At 30.4% G+C, this 21,364-nt stretch overlaps 2 protein-coding genes across 3 annotated transcripts in view; one reads left to right on the top strand and one right to left on the bottom strand.

Moving 5' to 3' along the window:
* The window catches only part of LOC107165966 (mitochondrial ribosome-associated GTPase 2), a 44,507-nt gene that overhangs the window by 6,470 nt on the left and 16,673 nt on the right, over nt 1-21,364 (bottom strand). The window contains exon 1 of one of the 2 annotated variants that reach the window (XM_015514425.2): nt 17,791-18,179. The exons of the other annotated variant lie outside the window; for it this stretch is intronic. Coding sequence (XP_015369911.2) covers nt 17,791-17,793 — 3 coding nt within the window. The 5' untranslated portion in view covers nt 17,794-18,179. Of the gene's footprint in view, nt 1-17,790; nt 18,180-21,364 lie in introns of those variants that run through there. 2 annotated transcript variants of the gene reach the window in all.
* LOC107172878 (zinc finger MYM-type protein 1-like) lies at nt 2,848-5,582 on the top strand. The gene is made up of 2 exons (XM_089224730.1): nt 2,848-5,159; nt 5,259-5,582. Exons 1-2 carry the CDS (start codon nt 3,335-3,337, stop codon nt 5,543-5,545), a joined length of 2,112 nt encoding a protein of 703 aa, XP_089080856.1. The 5' UTR covers nt 2,848-3,334; the 3' UTR covers nt 5,546-5,582.

Genomic DNA, 21,364 nt, shown 5'->3' with positions numbered 1-21,364 from the left:
CTCTTAAGCACAATAATACTCGTATGTGGTGTAAATCCAGAAACACAGATACATAACAGAAAATAATGGTTATAGAAATAATCAGAACGGCCGATGAACAAAAGACATTTTTGTGGGATGTTCGACTGAAAATGAAGTACCTACCTTTGTATAAAAAAGGCAAATCAATAACACACTAAACAAAACTTACAAAACAAAGATATTTTGCCTTTAAAAATGCATAATATCAAATAATACACCTACGAGTTAAATTAAAAATAAATAAAAATACAACGTGAGTCTTTTGACATACTTGGAGACGTTTTATTAGGAAATGGCTTTAAACCATTGAAAATACCTATAACTATAGTTATATAACCATCATTGAAATATCATAAGAAAAATTGCCTGCAGTATGCATAAACAAAAATGCAATCTTTCCACGAATAATTACAGGATTAATAGAACATTTTCTGTAAGAATCTGTTTAAGGATATAATAAATTTAATATATAAATTTGTTGTGACCGACATATTTATGTGATGGCTTACCGAGAGCACAAAATCATAATATTCAACAATGTGAAGTGGACGTGATTTTATTTTATTTTTAGAACTTTAACTTTTTTAATACAATAGTTTAAACATTCAATCCGGGAAAATCGTAGATTTTAAGTAGTTATTATAGTATGAGAACTGCAATATGGTATATAATACAGGCCGGCCTTAGGCAGGGACCGGTGGAGCCCCTGCACTAGGCTTCAAAAATGTATACGACATTTTAAAATTACTCCTAGGTGGCTCTGATATAATATTCCTGATAAACGATATTATATACTTATCATATTAAATCATAATCTTTTTCTAATCTATGAACCAAAAGATAATACAAAATAACACATTTGGTAAACATCAATTTTTATTTTATACAGTTACCTATTTATTTAATATTAATAGCAAAGAAATTTTTTTATAATATTGAAGTATCATAATAATAATTAAACGGATGCTAAAAAAAACAAATACCTACCACCGACGATCGACCTCAGTTATATAAGTATATTTTGAATTTAATATACTGGCATTACTAATCAGCTACCTACTGCTCGTATTTAAAAAAAAATTGATATTTAGCAAATTCCATGTTAGCGTCCTCTGCATTCAGTTTTAATTACGATATAAACTCTTTTTTTACTCTACTGAGGCTCGCATCTGTTGATGTTCGCGTTGTTGTGTTGTAGGAATTATATATAACGATAAGGGATACGGCTTTTTGTCTACAATAAACAATGGAATACTTCTGGCCCCTTGGCTTTCGGCCATTTTTGTTGTTAACATTTCTATTTTTTTCTATGTACCTACACACGGATAAATCTTATTATTTCTAGATTTACGGGCGCGTAAATTACGTCAGAAATAAAACTCGGAAATCGTTCGTCGCGAATTTCCCCTCGTTCCAAAATCATTATTTAAATACAAATTAATTTCTACGCATAACAACAGATTTGGCAATTAATTATCGCACACGAATGCCTCAGGAGTTGTCGCATCTGTTCGTCGTTTTTAATAACAACTGTGTGTGCAACCATTCAAGCCCCATAGAAAAACCGCCATGGACGCTTGTAGAATATGATGCCAGAAATATTATTATTATTTCAATAATAGTGGTTGATGAATTATTCAAAAGCATTTAGAGTTTTCTCGATCTAAACTCGAATTCCAGCAGACACTTTGCATTATGTCGCTACAAGCCGCTCCTTTTTATGGGAGTCTTTATGTCGCTTGGAATATTATTAGTTGTTGTACTAGTATTGTTTCAAATTTGAAGTAAGTATGTGCGCTTTGAGACATATTTGAATATTTTTCAATATTTAAACATACGTTTTTAGTTTCAGGAATGAACAACAATTATTAATCGGAATCGTGGCGGAAAACTGTAGTTATGCGGCACGACAAACACATGATGAATGTATAATCGGTTTTTGCGTCATACACAGCAGACCGATCGTGTTCTTCCCGTTCATAATACTCCAACATTTTGTCAGTTTCATTTTCAGATTATTTTGAGAAACATGTATATAGACATTATGATAGATACTAATTTAAACTTTTAATTTGAAATTTCCAAACATCGCTTGTTTTTATAAAATAGACGACGATAAATATATGTTCATGAACACGCCTTCAATTTAGGTCGGTACAACACAGCTGCATTACTTTAAATTGCGAATATTTTAATTATATACGATATAAAAGCAATGCGGTAGGTTTAAGGTGTAAGTACGTTTACTAATTTGTCGAACAATTAATATAATGTTTACACCACGATTTCTTTTCGATATCTAAGCATCCGAATTTGGTATATATATACTCAAGAGTAATTACGCACACAACTTACATTTATAATTTATAGGCGAATAGTTTTCGATATTTAATTAGATGCCAATATAAATTGAAAACCTTTAACACCTTTAATATTGCAGTTGTGCCTTATCTTTAGAGTGTCGCTCACGAACCCAATTGTCCGGTTTCCAGGCTTTCGCTAAATGGCATAACATATATGTTATATTATACTGATATTATACTACTTCCCTTCGGGTTAAACTTGGTCATTTTATATGATATCACGACTACAATTTTTTATATACATAATCCTAAATGTATATATATATACATATCAAAATTAGAAAGTATATCAGCTGAAACCTCGACAGCTGCTGTTATAAGGCAGTCTGGTATGCATTATTTAAACACCTTATCGGCTTATCGGGTACTTCGGTGATCACTCCAAAAACTGACAATACCTAACTGTACGTGGTGTGAACTGTACTTTTATATTGTGTATATATTTATTATAGTGCATCAGTGGCGAAGCGTCATAGGAGACAAAGAGACAACGTCTCCCCACTTAGAAATTAGAACACGGGACAAACAAATAATTATTTTGTTTTATTTAATATTAGAAAATGTGAATTTTATTTTATATTATAAAATATATTATGTATATGTTTCAGTATTGTTAAAATCGGTTTTTCGTTGTAGTGTTGTACAGTTATGGATTTCTTAAAATAGATTAGAAGCGCGCGATACGGCCGTGCGTACGAGCTGGCGATACGGGTCATTCCAAATATGGTATTATATCTAAGAGACGTTGCGACGCAACGTCTCACAAATATGGGCACGCGGGTACAGGGGATTGTCAATCAGAGTGGGGTTTACTATGTACGCTATGAGACATGTCTCGCCGTTCGTAATTACCTCAATCCTTAATATTTATTATTTAATACGTTGCCGTTGCGATTGTCACACTCACGCCGCGCCATCGTAAACTTGTAGTGTTTTATTTTATTGTCATAATGGCTGACGATTTAATTAATGAAATTTTGAACGATGGAGTTAACAACTATTCGTACGAAAAAAAATTTGAACTAAAAAATAAAAAACCGTGTCCCTTATTGAATTTAATGACAGCTGACGGAAAAACAACTAGAAAATTTCAATTCGTGTGGTATTCAAAATATAAATGGCTTACTGGTAGTCAGGTAAGAAATAAACTATATTGTTTTTATTGCTTATTATTAAGAGGAGAGAAAACCTGGAGCAACGAAGGTATGTCAAATATGAAAAATTTCGAACGAAAAGCAAACAAACATGCTATTTCTGAAAGGCATCTCGTTTGTCAGGAACAATTTAAGTTACTTGGTAAAAATATAATTGATCATGCGCTATCAGAAGGGCGACGCTTGCAAGCCATAAAATATAATGAACAAGTTGGCATTAACCGTCGCATATTAGCTCGATTAATCCATGTTGTGTGTTATTTGGGGAAACAAGAGTTAGCTTTCCGGGGACACGATGAACAAAAAAGCTCATTAAGTAAGGGTAATTATTTAGAGCTATTAGAACTCTTATCGCAAGAAGAACAAATACTCAAAGAACATTTTTTGTCCAACTCTTTATTTAAAGGAACGTCTAGTGATGTGCAAAATGATTTAATTGCTTGTATTACAGATGTTGTAAATACTAAAATAATGAACGATTTGAAAAATGCAAAGTTTGTGTCTATACAAGCCGATGAAACCACTGATGTGTCATGCAAATCACAAATGAGTATTATTTTTAGATACGTTGTTGACAACAACGTTGAAGAGAGATTTATTGGTTTTTTTGACGTATCAAAAGATAAAAGTGCTGTTGGGCTCTCAAATATTTTATTGGCAGAAATAACCAAATGGAATATAAACGATAAGATTATCTGTCAGACTTATGATGGTGCAGCCGTCATGGCTGGAAAACAAAATGGAGTCCAAGCCATTATTAAAAAAACCTATCCAAAAGCCCTATTTATTCACTGCTATGCCCATCAACTGAACCTAATTTTTTTACATGGGTCAAAAAATATTAAGTCCGTTCGTATTTTTATAAGTGACCTTACAATGTTTCACACATTTTTCAGTAAATCACCAAAACGAACTGAACTGCTTCGGGACAAAGGTTTTAAGTTGCCAAAAAGTTGCGAAACAAGGTGGAATTACCATTCAAGAGCAGCAGCTACTATAAGTGCACATTTTAAAGAACTACAAAAAGCGATATCGTATGTAACTGAGGGGGAAGACTGGGATCCGATTTCTATAAGTACAGCTTATGGGTTATTGCATAAATTATCAAATCCAAAATTTGTCTATTTATTATGTCTGTTTCATCGAATATTTATATACTCGGATCATGTATTTTTAATACTTCAAAAAAAATCCACTGCGGATGTACAAACTTGCATAAATGAAATAAAAAATTTATCTACGCAATTATCAGCTATGAGAAATGACCAAAATACTATAACCGAGTGTTGCCAATCTGCAATAGAATTGAATAACGAACTTCAATATACAGACAAAGATGTAAATAGCCTGAAAAATCTTACGTATGAAATATTGGACTCAATAATTATCCAAACTGAAGTTCGATTTCAAGATTTTCACGTTTTAAAATTTATTGAGCTTGCAAACAATAATGAGTTTAAAAATTACAAAAAACATTTTCCAATTGAGAAACTAAATCAACTACTAAAAGTTTTCCCTGGAGTATTCGAACAAGAGAGATTACAAAATGAATTGACAATTATTTACAATGATGATAACAAACATCTCCCACCTAAAGAATTGCTGAATTATATTATTAATGGTTGGTACATAATAATATATTAAATTAAGTTGATCATTTTTATTTTTAAAAAACACTGTAGGTATTAAATTATAATATACTTAATCATATTTGTTTTAGCTGAGTTACAAGAAGTGTACGTAGAGCTTACAAAATTGTTACAATTAATTTTGTGTATTCCTGTAACAACGGCTTCTAGTGAAAGAAGTATGAGTACTCTAAAAAGAATCAAGACGTTTCTAAGAAATACAATGACCCACGATAGATTCTCAAATTTGTGTACTATGGCTATCGAGAAGAAAATGTTGAGCGAATTAGCCACTGACCCAACATTTATTGACAATGTCATTGACTTATTTTCTAAGACAAAAAATAGAAAAATAGATTTAATATATAAATTAACGTAAATTTGTTTTTAACTAGGTATTCATATCAATGACTTAATGCGAGTTGCATATATTATGTTTATGTACAATATATTATGTTATATTAAATATTAATTAATATTATCTTTAGTATATATTTTAAGTTTTTAAATATAATTTAATTTTGTTTTTAGTTTTTGAACATTTATTTTTTACCTTATAAGTTATAGATAATGTCCATAATTGCCGGGCTCAAGCACGAAAAAAAAGGGGGGGAGTCTAGGCATATTAGTGCCATTTTTTTTCAGTGTCTCCCCGACCAAAAACCTCAAGCCTCGCTACTGTAGTGCATAGAGTATAACAATAATCACAATTCACGGAAATATTACAAAATAAATTTCTTAAAAATTTAAAAAGGACATTGTACCGCGCATATTATGCTGTCTCAGTTTATATGGTCCAAAATGTCCAGCAGTTTCAATTTTGTATTGTTTGCTTAAATATTAGATTGAATGTTTTAACATTATTATTAAGAGGACGTAGCACCCACGAGTGTTGTCTCTACTTTACTATACAAGTATGACATACCATATTTTCGTCTACCTGTTACAATAGTATGCTAATAGTTTTGATATTAGGGTGAATTGAACTGTTATAAAATTAAAAGGTAAGATTGTTATCCAAGACCTCACGTATAGTCACGTAAGCTTTTATTTACAATATTGTGTTAAAGAAATTATTATGACCTTTTTGAAACTATTATACATTTTAAAATGATCATAACTTACTAAATAAAATTATCATTTAAAATCTACGTATGGTGCCCTAGATAATAATCGTATCTATTAATTATATAAAAGATAAATTCACTCTAACATTAAATCTGACTGCACCAGTGCACACTTTAGAAACTAATTAAAGAAAATTAACGTATACGTGTGTAAGACGGAGACAACACATACGGGTGCGACGTCCTCTTACCATTTACGATGTTGGGAAAAAAATCCTGGTGTTAAAGGTAATATGCATATATTTATATATAATACGCGTACGCTGTAGATCAGAATAAATATCACAAAAACAGACATTAAGGTTAGGTTGAATCGATTGAATCAATAAAATAAAAATATATCTGAATAATTATTTAACACTTTAATTATTTCAAAGTTTATTGTATTCGTTATTCGTATGAAAAATAAAAATGCTTTGATTGAAATTTCATTACAAACAAAGAGTAATAATTATTATTTTAAACACATCAAGTCCTCTCAGGGCGAAAGTATATTACAACCTCATAGCTGCAGTGACCACCCACATTCGATTAATTCAAATACGTGTACTGAAGTAACATGTTAATATCGTGATTCGTACATATGATGAGCAACACACAGCAAATCGGTAATCATAAAATAAATGGGGAAGACAATAACCGCACAGACACGATAATAATTGACACAATCTCAAATCTGCAAAGAGACGCTTCTATTATTATCCATACATTATACTATACAAGTGCAACGTAAGACATCATCGTCTCAGCGCCGGAGTTCCAGGAAGCCGCGTTCGACCATATCCTATCAGGCACTATGGCGACAGACGATTGGAATTCGAAACAGAACCCACAGAGCACAGAACATGGAGTCTATCAAAATTAAGCGTTTTTTTTAATTATTGGACAATAATTAATTTAAGTTCTGAAACAATAAATGGCGTGCTTTATGATGATAGTATAGGACTCGAACTTTAATGTTACCTAATGATATACTAAATAATATATGCAATATATGTATACTTAAAAGCCAAAAATATACGCTCAAAAAACACAAATTATTTCATTATTATTATTACTATCCTGGATCTGCATAGTTTTACGTTCAAAATTTAAATAAGTATATTATATTTTATATTTATTTAATAACTACATTTACAATAAATTTATGATAGGTACAGGCGTATATCATTATCATTATGAAATAAATATGAGCTCCGAAGCAGTGGTGTAACGCAGGTGTAGGGTTCTAACCCTCCCTGAAAACTTTTTCTACAAAAAAAAAAAATTATTTACTACTATAATCAATATACAGAATAGATTAGTTGTTAGTCATTTTTAATAGATAAATAATACATTTTAAAATGGCAATGATATCGATAACCAATACTAAAATCCTGAGTACGCTACTGCTTAGAAATTTAAATAACACACGGTTTGTTGTGGATTTATAACGTAATACGTGCAGCACATAAAATTACTTTACTGCCTTTACTTTCAATTTAGTTCGTTATCAACACTTATATTTCTACATGAATGAGAATTGTTATAATCACCAAATATATCATCGTAAAATTAAAATATCTATAAGCATGCAAAATTATTAATTTTTATGTTGGATTTGTAAATTTGTGAAATTCATTTATAACCCAGTAATAAATCTAATTTATTTAACACAAAATTTTTGTATTTAAATAAAATACTTGAATAAATGCAATAATTTTATAAAAAAGTTAAAAAGATGAGTGAGCATCAGACTTGGTGATATCACCCTGTATGTAATTTATAAAACGTGAAAAAAAGAAAAACACAATTCAAACTTGCAGCTCTAATGCGGTTAATTTTAAGTTTGGTACGTTGATCGTTGTTCGAAATATAGATGGACAATATATAAGTATAGATAGTATATACACAAAATTGTATATCGATATAGTTTTTAAACATAATTCATAAACTATAAGTAGGTCCCACAATTTATTCTGAAACCTTATTAAGACTGTGTGTTTAATATAGATCTCCATTACTTTATACATTTTCTCTTCGAATTATACATAATAAATTACATAGGTAAATCATAAAAAAGTACTTATTTTCTTTTATTAACATGTATCGTGATAATTTCATTAAATAATTGTACTTACAATTTGTTATTTTACTTGAGATAAGTCTTAAATTGTATTGCTTTAATACTTTAAATATGATTATAACTCACCTGAAACAGAAAATTATTTTATTAAACATTAAAGTAGGTATTAAACCTGCAGAATACACGAATACGATTTAACCGATGCAATGGGTTATAAAATGTAACTTTAAATATCAATCAACCAATCAATATAGTTATCGAATACTATTAATTTGTTGGAACAATATACCAAACTCTATAACAATGCAGACGTTTAGTAAAAAAATGAAAATATAATATTAAATTATGATAACAATCGCACGTCTTTTGCAGACTTTAAAGATCGCGGCGTGACTTATGTAATAGCAAGTCTATAGTTTAAGTCCAAATCTTAATATTTATAATATTATCGTCCACCGGTAAAATAAAACAGCTTTATTATAGTTGTATACGCACATATAACAAAAATCAGTATATTATAGTAAAATGGGCAATTTGTGTTTTCTTCTCCGCTTCATTATAATGTTTATACGAACCGCACATAGGTAAACGACGTCGTGTGTCCCATTTTCTACTTACTATTATAATAGTGGTATCTATATAGATGCACTTTATGAATAATAATAATAGTTCTGATTCAAACCGTACACGATTATACAACGCGGTGTTCGCTGCAGCAGCCGCGGGTGCTACCGCATTAGGTTCTTTTACCTGCACACTGCTGTGGCCCACGCGGTATAAATAAAGGGGAAAAAATCGACGATAAATCAATTGGATAAGAGACGAGCCGGGGACAACTACTACAGCCGTCGATCTGCATGCATACGTTTACGTTTTGCATACACCGAATCGTGATAAATAAGAGGTACCCGCCTACGACACCCTACACACCTAAAAATACCTAAATATATTATAAAATGAGCTTTCGAATCCTGGGAATGCCTGCGTGTAAAGCGTTATTGTATTGTGTACATAAGATTCCAACAGCGGCGGATCTGATAGAGCACGACCGCCGGCGTTGTTGTCATCAGCATAGAGAAGTTGCAGGGTAGGCAGATATAGGTATACGACACTATACACTGTACCTATACGTATGGGCGCACAGTTCCGTATTTGTCGAACTCCGCAGGAAATTCAAATTATTTCGTGCGCGAAACGAAACGTGAGTAGGAATAATTCACGAATCAATTCCGATGGCGTGGATAGGATCACTTTGGCAAGCGGGGAAAAAAAAAGTCCGTCGTACACATACAGCTGTGTATATGTAGTATGTACGCATACTAGGTATATACAAAATATCGCGTAATGTCGCCAAGCTGGAGCGAGACGTAATAATATATAACATTATACAGGAAAAGGTCGTCTATACGGGTTGGTTGTGGTGGGAGGGGCGACGTTTAGTTGGTTTGTGGTCGCGAAATAAGCCGCGTGTAACGGTGCGGTAAACGCACCACGTGCAACCCACAACACGCACAAATCGCATTTATTCGAATATTCACAAAAAAATATTACGACGAAACGTCATACGGACTTTGAAACGTGTCATTGACACTATATTATAAATTACAATAGTGCACAGGTGCACTATCCGGAGTATTTCATGACTTCAATTTTTAAAGAACTATATTTTAAAACGACCGATCATCAAATCTTCCAGATACGCCAAAATAATAATGGCCGATATGTTATTTAAATATTTAACTATAATCTTCTATCATTTTTCTCTTTCAGTAGCGATATTAGTATTCAGTTTGAAGTATTTAAGACACTATATGTATATATATTCAGAGCCGTACAGTTAAGATTTGGCACCCAGGGCAAAATTAAAAATATTCGCCCTATTAAAGTTTAAAATATTATTAAAAAAAATTTTGGGCGCCCCTTTAAACGATACACCCGGGGCGTATGCCCCCTTGCCCCCCCCCACGGCACGGCTCTGTATATATTTTTATAATAATTATCTTTATAAAGTATTATCCACAATTTTTTTTTAATTTTTTTTTTAAATATAAACTAGACTTAGTTTTGAAGTGTCTTTATTATTTTGCGTTTAATTTTGTTAAACTCATTGAAATGGTTAGCACATCAATATAAAATACCAGTCAGACACTAGGTACCCAATGTATATCTTAAATTGTCATAGTTAAGAGCTGAATCGTATTGATCTGAATCCTCTTATAGTCTTATAAAAATTATCACTAGTTCAGCAGAAAATTCTTAAACCTGGCTCAGTCTTTGTAAAAAAATACAATATAGAAATACTTATAACAAAATATGGTTTATCCAAATTGATTTACAGTTGGTTTGCAGCATATATATGTCACTATGTTAGAATATACCTAATAGTATCTCTAAGCCACTGTAAGGTCGAACATTTACGTAACATCAATATCAAATACATATATATTGCGCTCAAATGCAGTAGATCGTCATGTCCACGTCGAAAACCGTTAGGCTTATATATAGGTACGGAAACAATGGTACAGTCCGAGTAGTAGCAAACGAATGGAAAAAAACAGCATCGGACTTTTAGATGACCGGCAAATTGAACAACGCCACAATCGATTTATATTTGGATGTGGATATATTATTATATTATGATGTGCTTTTCTTCTACCGGTTTCTGGTACCACCGCCGGTCTGAATAAAGTCATATTATACGGCAAGACGACTTTAAAACACAATCGACGTAAACGATATTATGAATTATTGAAAATGGTTTGGTTATGCCGTATCTCTCTATAGTTGTTATAGTTACCGTATAGTAGGAAATTCCAAAACATATAAGTACCTACATATAATTATACATTATATTTTAGAGCGAAACATAAAATTTTAGCCAATTCAAATAAGAAAACTTAGGCAAGCGGTCAAAACCGGTAAAAAAAAGCCTTGAATCCAACTATAATAATAAGACATGATATAATTTTATAAAAAGTTTTTACAATAAACATTCGTGATAGTTGGTATATCCTGCAGACGGTTATATAAAAAGTAAACATAATATTTTAAATCCACGTTTTTATCTGACTCGATAAGTAACTGTCAATCATTTTAAAGATAATGTAGTCAATTTAGATTACAATAATAAAATGATAAATTTACTCCTGAAAACTGAATTTAAGTATGAGCGGTTATATTTTTAAATAATCAATGTTTTTATAAACTTTATAAAACTTATAATGGTATAGACCCATAACATTAAATTATACACTAAGTACCGCTTGTCCGTTGAGGGTGGGTGAAATTAAATATTTAAGCATTTCTGTGCACATCTGCGCTCCTACTTATATTGTCAAATATCTTAATTATATAATTTCTTTTATCTCAGAATATGCTTCCTTTTGTAAAATATTGTTTATCGTTGTCGACGGTAACTAATACATCGTTTTCGGTGATTCATCGTTCGTGAGACATACCAAATATGGTCGAATATCATTTGTATGTATAGAAAAAATGTCATTGTTAGTTCAGTCACGGACTTGTGAGTTATATCCGTCAAAATGGAAGGGAGGTCGACTCAAGAAACTGAAAAATAGCCAAGTGCACTTCGAAATGCATGCACGATAGTTATGGCTTGCCTAATATTGTTTGAACAGTCCATTTAGAACTTCAAAGCGGTACCTATATGAAAAACTCTGTAAAACATGACGTATTTATAAACGTGACTATAAATATTGTCCAACTGTTTGTTTTTCTGTTGCATAAGTGTTTAAAACCTACAATATAATAATACATTAATTTTACAATCAATCAATGTATAACTAATTATTAAAATTTTCATTTTACTCCAAACCAATAAATGTATAATATTATGAGGTAAATTGTACACGTTTTCAAGCTTATAAAATAATTAATATTTAAATGTTCACACGGAATAAATTTTACTATCAATGCATGATCGTAATAGATGTAGATATATATCAATTGTTATAATTTTGCAGGATGAATGAAAACCATTTTGCTTAATTTTTTGAGATAATTATTAAATATCCTCAAAAAGGACTTAAGGTTTCAAGGTTTTATATTTACTTAGCACATGTACAAAGAAAATGATTAATTATTTAATTCTGAAGTATAAAAACTAATATAATAGGTAGGTGCTATATAGAAGTGCACTACCTACTATATAAAAATAACTTACCAGTAAGTAGCAGTTAGTTGTATCATAAATGTGTTATAAAACTCATTCTATTACCTCGACATAAAATATTTATCTTCATGCATTGGCTACGATATTATATGATCCACCCTCGACTAGATTGTAAACACAATCTTTTCCTACGATTATTATTTATTTATATTTTATGTTATAGAATAACGACTTTAAATATTAAAGATCTCAAGACGTATAATACCTACGTGGTTACGTCCTACATAGTAAATATGATATTTCATTATTAAATTATTTCACACAGGAATTACTCGAGTTATAGCTCATTATAAAGGAAGTTTTTAGTACTTAAACCAATAATGAAGAACATATTTCATAAATTATTTTACCCTTAAATGTTATACTCTGCCATTGTTGTACTAAGAAACGTGACACATAAAATATGCATGTTATTTACTTTCATAAAATAATGAGCGTGTTTATTTCTTTGTGGCTATTATCAAAACAATAAAATGTAAAATATTTTTATTTTACAAATATGACATTATTGTCATTCGCCCTAAGTTCTACATTCTATTATGTAATATTTTTCCAATCCAAAAAAGAATATATAAAATTTTTGAGCAATTTATAAACCTATTTTATGGTATCTCAAAACATACGTATACACATACCTTAACATACATTATGCTACATTTACACAACTGCATAATATAACATAGGTACCTATAACTATTACTTCAATATTACCACGGTATAAATATACATGTCTTGTGTAGGAGTTCAAAGATAATTCAAGTACCAATGGGTAATAAAACTACGAGTAAAGTAAAATAAATGGTTTTGACTTTCAATTATACATCAATATTAATCGATACAACGAACATTATATGAACTGCAAGTGAAGTGGACTATACAATATATCAGATGTTTAATCGTATAAAAAAACAATTCTGGTATACCACATATATATGTGTGGTGCCTACAGAGGTAGACTTTTTTATTTACAGTTTTTATTTTTTATCTTCTATTGCAAATTTAATCACACTTAAGTTAACAAGGTGTTTTTCTTGTTTAATAATGTTTAACATGATATAAACTATAAACGGTTCTTTGCAGGACGGTATAAACAATGTTAAGCTATTATTGTTAAAACATTTTAAAATCGACAACTATTCTTTCCTGAATTAGTAATACAAAAATATTGCATTGCCTAAATAATGTTTTCACATATGATCTCCTACAACACTAAAGACAGAGGACTACACTAAAATATAATCAATATGAGTTTGTCTTTGCCTTATAACAATAAACATAAGTAACGTGTCTAGGTGTACTTATTATCAATAAATTCTAGCGGACGCGCTCGCACATACTGTCGTTATACAATACAATCGTGTCCCTTTATGTCGATTGGGAAATTTACTTTTACTGCTGCCGTTTTATCGTTGCGCACAGCAATCGTTGAGGAAAACCGATGAAAAACGACTGAGTTTATACATATCTATAACAATAATAATAATATTATTATTTGAGTCGTGATAAGACTGATCGAGCATACCAATATAATAGAATACCGCAATACGCCGTTGACGAATGCTTTGGGTTGACACGCAATACAGATACAGGACCATCATCGTTGTCGTCATCATATTATATATTGTAAATTTGTAATGCTATATCATCTGTGTTCAGCACGCGCTCAAGATAAAATGACAATAGAATATGGCGGCAGCGGACGTCCTCTCACGCAGAAAACACCGCACAACCACGGAACCGTCATCGTACAGAACTTACATATTATACAGGATGTACCAAGCAAATATCTGACATATCCAAATGTAATTTCAATCTAAAATCGTCAGACCGTCGTGAGTCGTGACGCTACACCCAGTGTATCACGCTATATGTATATAAATATACATAACGCACAGTTAACACTTTTTGCGACTGATTTTTCGTTAGTTGATTTCATTACCAATATATTTATATGCAATATAAGTATATTTTTTCATCCTTACTGTGTATTGATCCACATAATAAATATTAACAACAAGCAGGTGATAATTTCTCGATGGATTTTTCTGTCTGCGACGAACAACAGATAGAAGTAATGCAATATAATTTTTGTCGGCGGTCCGTGTGCAATATTTATAATAATATAAATCTAGGTGTGGTAGACCCATGGCTGCAACACTACGTTTTGATTCTGTCGTTTTCCGAATTAGTCAACGCCTCAACGACCTAACAACCCACACCCGACCAATCCTATATAGACTCCTACTTTAAAATACAAAAAATGATTAAGTTTAGACAAGATTTTCAAACGCGAGAGTTGCAAAATAAGTTCATATATATAATATATTATTATGATACAACACAAATGCATGAGTCACTGAATGATTTGTCATCATATATGTTTTACACAAAACTGATTGAAATGTTTATTTTCTATGTTTACATAGGTAGAATGTACATTCTGTATTATAACAAATTGAAGAATATCCACTCATATAGTATACCTACATAAAATATTAAAATAATAATTAACATTGTGTTATAATATTATAATTAATATTCTCAAATATACAATATATCGTATCAAATTAATCATAAACGACATTTTTCCTCAACTAATTATAAAATTAGTTGTATATATATTAGGTTTATTACATAATATGAATTAATAAAAATGTTTGTATACCTACTCGGATTAGTTATATTTTTAAGATCAGATAGCGAATTCACATAACATTAACACGTTTGAGATTTTATTTTGTTCAATTAAGATAGTAAAAATAGATTTTATCAATAAATGAAATACGAAAATTTGGAAATAATTAATTAATTTTAATATTATAGGTATTGGTGATAGTTTCTGTAAATTTTATTTTCAAAATTATATTAAATACAATTTTACTCAATGTAAAAATATTAAAAAATAGACTGATGATACCTAAAACCACGGATATTACAAATATATATAAAATGTGCTCTTAATACATACTTAGAACATACTCAGACCTGGATAGGCCAGGCGAGTTACCCAGTTAAACTCGGTGGGCCGCGTAAAATCTAGGTCGATTTTTAAAATGTTCGTTTCAAAATGGATCTTTTAGGGCCGGTAAAAATCCTAAAACTCGGTGGGCCGATCCTTGTCTATCTGGCCGTGAACATGCTATATAATTCTTAACAATTATTGAATTACATGTTATATAAAAATGAAAACTCGACAGTACGTACGTACCTATCTTAGAAGAGGCAATTTCCTCAAAAGTAAAAACAATAATAACAAGAAATGTATATTCAATTATAATTCCATGATCGTGATCAGTGAAATTTCGTGTGGACGATTTGAGATGTCACGGTAGTATGGCACCCGGACAGCATTCACCTAGCTCTCAGATGTAGATCGATTACATAGCAATTGTTTAACTCTATAATCTCCCCCTCCCCCTACAAATTAATTTCTTGCTCATTCTTTGGATATAAATTGTCAAGAAAGCGAAAGTATGTACGTAAAACTTTAAATAAAATAAAAATGGACCAAAATATATAATATAACTTTTTGCTTAGATAAATGAAATGTACATATCTTCATTTTCTACTATAGTCATAGATATAAATAAAAAATATGAAAAAAAAATGTTTTTATGAAGTTAAAGTAAACTAGGTATTGATCGACCGCATCAAATCAATTAACTACAAAATAGTATAGGTGCTAATCACGATATCTGTCAACTTCGATTGGGGTAGCAAAGTTTATGTGCACAGCACGAGGGTAACAAACACAATATTATTAGCTTACGTGAGAGGTACTTTCGGTCAAAGGGGGAGAGTTTAATATTCTTGAGAGCCCAACACGCTGATAATGATGGAACTTGACATATTTTGGGGGGAATAGTAACTACACCCTGACAACGGACTCTCGTGCTAGTTTCAGAACTATACGTTTACTTCTTACGTTTACGCAAAAATGAAAAATTGGCATAGACACGTGTAACACATGAATAAAATAATGTATACAGAATACGGATGTACGAATTCCATTAAAATGCAGGAATCCATTCAATTCTTGGGTTGTTCAAAATTCTATGTATACAATCAATACTTAAATTATAATAAAACTAATGACAGATTTGGTTCTATAAAAATAGTTTTAAGAATTAAAGTATACAAATATCGATGTTTTTATTACTCACAAATTTTTTAATTTAATTTTAAATGTATAATAACTAATAAGAAATAAATCTATAGAAAATGCGTATATGTAATTTGTATTAGTAAAGTCAAAAGTAAATTGTAATACTGATTTCATTATTTAATTTATAAAAATAACTGATTCGAAGTACCATCATAAATTGTAATCATCGTATAAGATACGTATATCGAAAAACAATTTTGCGATAATTTATTGTTATACCAAATATAAAACTTTGTTTTAGGTATCTAAACCCCGTTGTTCTAATAAAATAATCAAAAAATAAAAATTCCTAATTAAAGATAACGAACATTTGTTAGTGAAATGTACACAAACGTAAATAATATGCACCTATTCTGTACAGTTACATAATATTAAAAGCCTAATTGTATATTTTAGTATATAGGTATGCATCTTTTTTATTGCAATTATATCATAATATTTCTGTAATGCCTATATTATAATGAGCGCGCAAAGAACTGATTTTTTAATCACTTCACCTTATCAATATTGATATTAATATTGATTAATGTTATTATTTTACTATATTTTTTTCATAGTTAACGAACTTCTGTCAGTTAAAAAAAAACAACTTTCCACGTAGACTGCCAATAACAAGCAATGTCAATCGGAAGTTTCGATGCACGTAAATATCCAAGGAAATATGACTCGAGTCAACGGGACTTGACCCCGGCGGAGGGTCTCATGATAAAGATACTATCATCTAATACAAGTGTCATAGGTGGAATTTAGGTGAAGAGAGCTAAGGCTTAGCAACTCTTGTAAAAATATATATTTATATTATATTCCATGTGTGGTTAATTAGTTCTTACATTGTCGATTGTATTATTGAAGCCACAATCAAATTTTTGATTAATCAATCGAAAGATGGGGTTACTCATAGCGTAATCTATAATCATAAGACTAACTGAAAAAATAGAAAGTTTCAACAACCCCAGCTTTTTTATCGAATTGCATCTCTAATAATAAGTGTATTGCAATTATTAATTAACTATAATAAGTGACCCACCTATATTATATGCATACCATATAGTTAATATTTTATAATATAACGTACCATATTTACAGTCCGATCGCGGCGGTATGCGTCTTGGTCGTTTCAACTAAAGTATGTCGTTTACGGTTTCATCGAAATTTTTTGGAAAACTAAAACACGTCAACTCGAGTATTGGAACAAAATAAAAAGCGGTCAGGCAGCACTTGTTTTTGTTAATATAATTATCGTCAAAAAAAAAAAATCAATTAAATCGTTCGTACGTGTTTGCTCATAATATTATTATGTATATTTTAGATCAGAACATATTTGTCATTAATCCCGAACGGTCCGGGATCGCGTAACGAACGCGGACGAACACGTGTGCCGCGCGTGAAACCGTATAACACACAGCTCTCGGAACTTTTCTCACAATTTACCGGTCACTGGTCGCGCGGCGCGTCCGTTGACGTCGGCGGAGAGCCGTGAGGGCGCGCGCGCGCTGAACGCTCCTACTATGCGGATTCGTGAACAACGCGACCAACGGACTTTTCCCCGCTCCGCCACCATCATGTCAAACTTGTAACGTACAATATTTGAAATCGTTTGGCGCACGCGCTCACGCTGTAAGGTACACGTTTTTCTTACAAAACAATACTTAAAGCACCGAAAACTTTTTACTCGTGCGTTAGTTTCATATAACCGGGTGATTCTTTTTTTGAACACTCATTATTTCAAAAATTACCAATGTTTTTGAAAACATTTTTTTACATAGTTTCAAGTTGTTCAAAAACCAACGTTTTTATTAAAAAAATTTATTTTAAAATATTTTTTATCCTTATCATTTTTTAAGTGTTTTACTTTTTTGAATGAAAACATATAGAGTTTTAATTTCATATTCCAAAGCAGAATATTTAAGTATACTAAAGTATTTTGATTCATAAAAATCAAATTTAGGACGAGTAGTATATGAGTTATAAGTATTTAAAGTTTAGATTGGCAGAGTGGAGTGCAGGTACGGGTTTACCCCGCAAAATGTTTGTCCATTACTCCGCTTGTCTAAACTTTTAATACTTATAACTCATAAACTACTCGTCTTAAATTTAATTTTTATGGATCAAAATACTTAAAAAATGCTATAGAATATGAAATTAAAACTCTATGTTGTCATTCAAAAAAGTAAAAACTTAAAAAATTATAAGGATAAAAAATATTTAAAAACGTTGGTTTTTTAACAACTAGAAACCATGTAAAATAATATTTTCAAAAACATTAATAATTTTTGAAATAATGAGTGTTCAATGATAAAAGAATCACCCGGTATAATATCAGTTATCACTTATCACTATATTATTAACAAAAATTATCACGCACGCGGTAATCGAATCATTACAATTTATTATAATGATCGTTTGATCGTATAATACGATACTATATATTATGTTATGTGTATCTACACAAAATATCCCACAACTCATAGGCCACAAATAAATAGGTTTCTATAGATGCACCTGCTAAACCAAATTCCAAGGTAATCGTTACTAAACAACTATAACAATATCATATTATATCGCGTATCGAATATAATAATATTATGTAGGTATATCGTATTGTTTATGTTCCGTTTGCGATCAATGGCTGTTAGAAATGCTTATAACACTACGTTTTGCATAGTATTCATTGTTTGAAATTTTAAATTGTTTAACTTGTATCGTTTTATTTTTTATTTTTAAATATCTGAATAAATAGAATTTGATCCACATCAGAGTGGAAATAGATATCCTCGTCATCATATATACTACGCTTCACTCTACTCTCGTAGTTATAATTCGAATTGCTTAAAAATAAAATAGATAATTATTTATTGGTTAGTTATGCTTATAAACATAATTTTATCAATTAACATAATATAAATTATATGTATATATTTTGGTTTATTCGATGACTGCAGTATGCAGACTATTATAAAATTATATCTAATCTATTAACGGCATAATATACAAAAGAGTTTTTATGGCTCAGATATGATTAAATATATTTTTGTATTAGAAATATATATCTCAAAAATTGTACATCATTATTTAGGTCCATACAATAAAATGAATTTATTTCATAATAAATTATAATACTCCTTTTACATATTATAAAACATATACGTTGCGAAAATATAAAATACGAATTTTATCCAAGATAATATTTAAATTACCAAAGAATGTTAAATTAAAAACTACAATGTATACGATATTTCCAGAAACACTTAGATGTTCTTGTATATTTAGAAGAGTGTAAACATTAAAATTTCACCATGTAAGCAGCTTTTTAGCACCATATAAGTTGAAACCTTCCCTCATTGACCTCTTTTATTTTTCAATTCATGAATAAAACGTTGTAGTTTCATTTCTGATCACGAAATATGTAAATTTTAACTTTTAAGTATAATACAGAATGAAAGATGAGGTAAAATATACCTACTTCAGTATATAACACGATCGTTAAGTGAATAATTGTCACGTGACATGTCCATTCAAACTGAAATGATATTTACACCAGATAATTAATTAATGGCGGTAGACATTTATTAACTCTAGAGTGGAAATTCAAATTTCAGTGCAATGATTTAATACATGGTTTAGTCACGTCATATTATAGTTAATTCATTTTAGCACAATAAGTTATATATGGTATATTAAATTACTATTAATTAATTTGTTCGGTTATAATTTTTGTAAATATATTCTTAATACTTCCATAAAATAATGAGTAAGTTTACTAGATATATTATAGGTAATCTATTATATCTGAATATAATATAATATAATAAACATATCGTATCTCACTGAATTTGTACTAAATTTGTGTAGACCTAACCATTTTTCTACTTATAATTTATTGAATATCAACTACGTAGTCAATCTTCTAAAAAATCCACCCGGTTGGATATAGTAAAGAGTAGGTTAGAAAATGTTATATCATAACTATTTATACCTCATGATAGTTGGATTTGCATAATATATTACACTATTACACGATAAAAATAATATTTAGAACTTTAAATCCCATCATCAAATACAATTAGGTGCCTAGATTCTACGACCTAAGAATAACATACTGTAGCACTTTAACGCTGTAGAAGAAATACAGCAGATTTTATGTGTACCTTCTCGATAGTTTAATAGAAAGTAAAAATTGTATAAAAATTGTCGAAAACAATAATATTTATAGGCGTAGTGTTTCAGGTCGTGACAAAAATCATATAGCCGGGGCGACCTATAGTGTAAATAGTTACATAAAACAAAGTATAATAAACTCGTGGGCGAAATGCATAGCTATTCTAATAAACGTCCGGATTTGGCTACGCGCGTCTCGATATTGCTCTGGAAGTGCGTAGGTGTTAGCTTGCGCCATCGAAGTCGAACGATACATCATAGTTTGTTAATAAACCGGGAATGTATCACTACTATACCCGCGGTACACAATACGTATACAGTTGGTTCTATAGATGCGTGATTTTCTCTAGGTCAAAATCCAAACCTTCAGTGTATTTTTCCTAAATAACACTGAAGCTACAACTTATTCTGCGGACAGCATTCGCGTACCGTTTTAATTGATATTTAATGGAGCGTACAATATTTTATACATAATCAAAATTAAATTAAGA

Source organism: Diuraphis noxia, unplaced genomic scaffold (assembly GCF_037042655.1).
Source record: "Diuraphis noxia isolate RWA-SAM2 unplaced genomic scaffold, SU_Dnox_SAM2 contig0003, whole genome shotgun sequence".
Taxonomy (NCBI): domain Eukaryota; kingdom Metazoa; phylum Arthropoda; class Insecta; order Hemiptera; family Aphididae; genus Diuraphis; species Diuraphis noxia.
The sequence above is the reverse complement of the archived record's forward strand: the minus strand, read 5'-3'. Positions and strand labels throughout refer to the sequence as shown.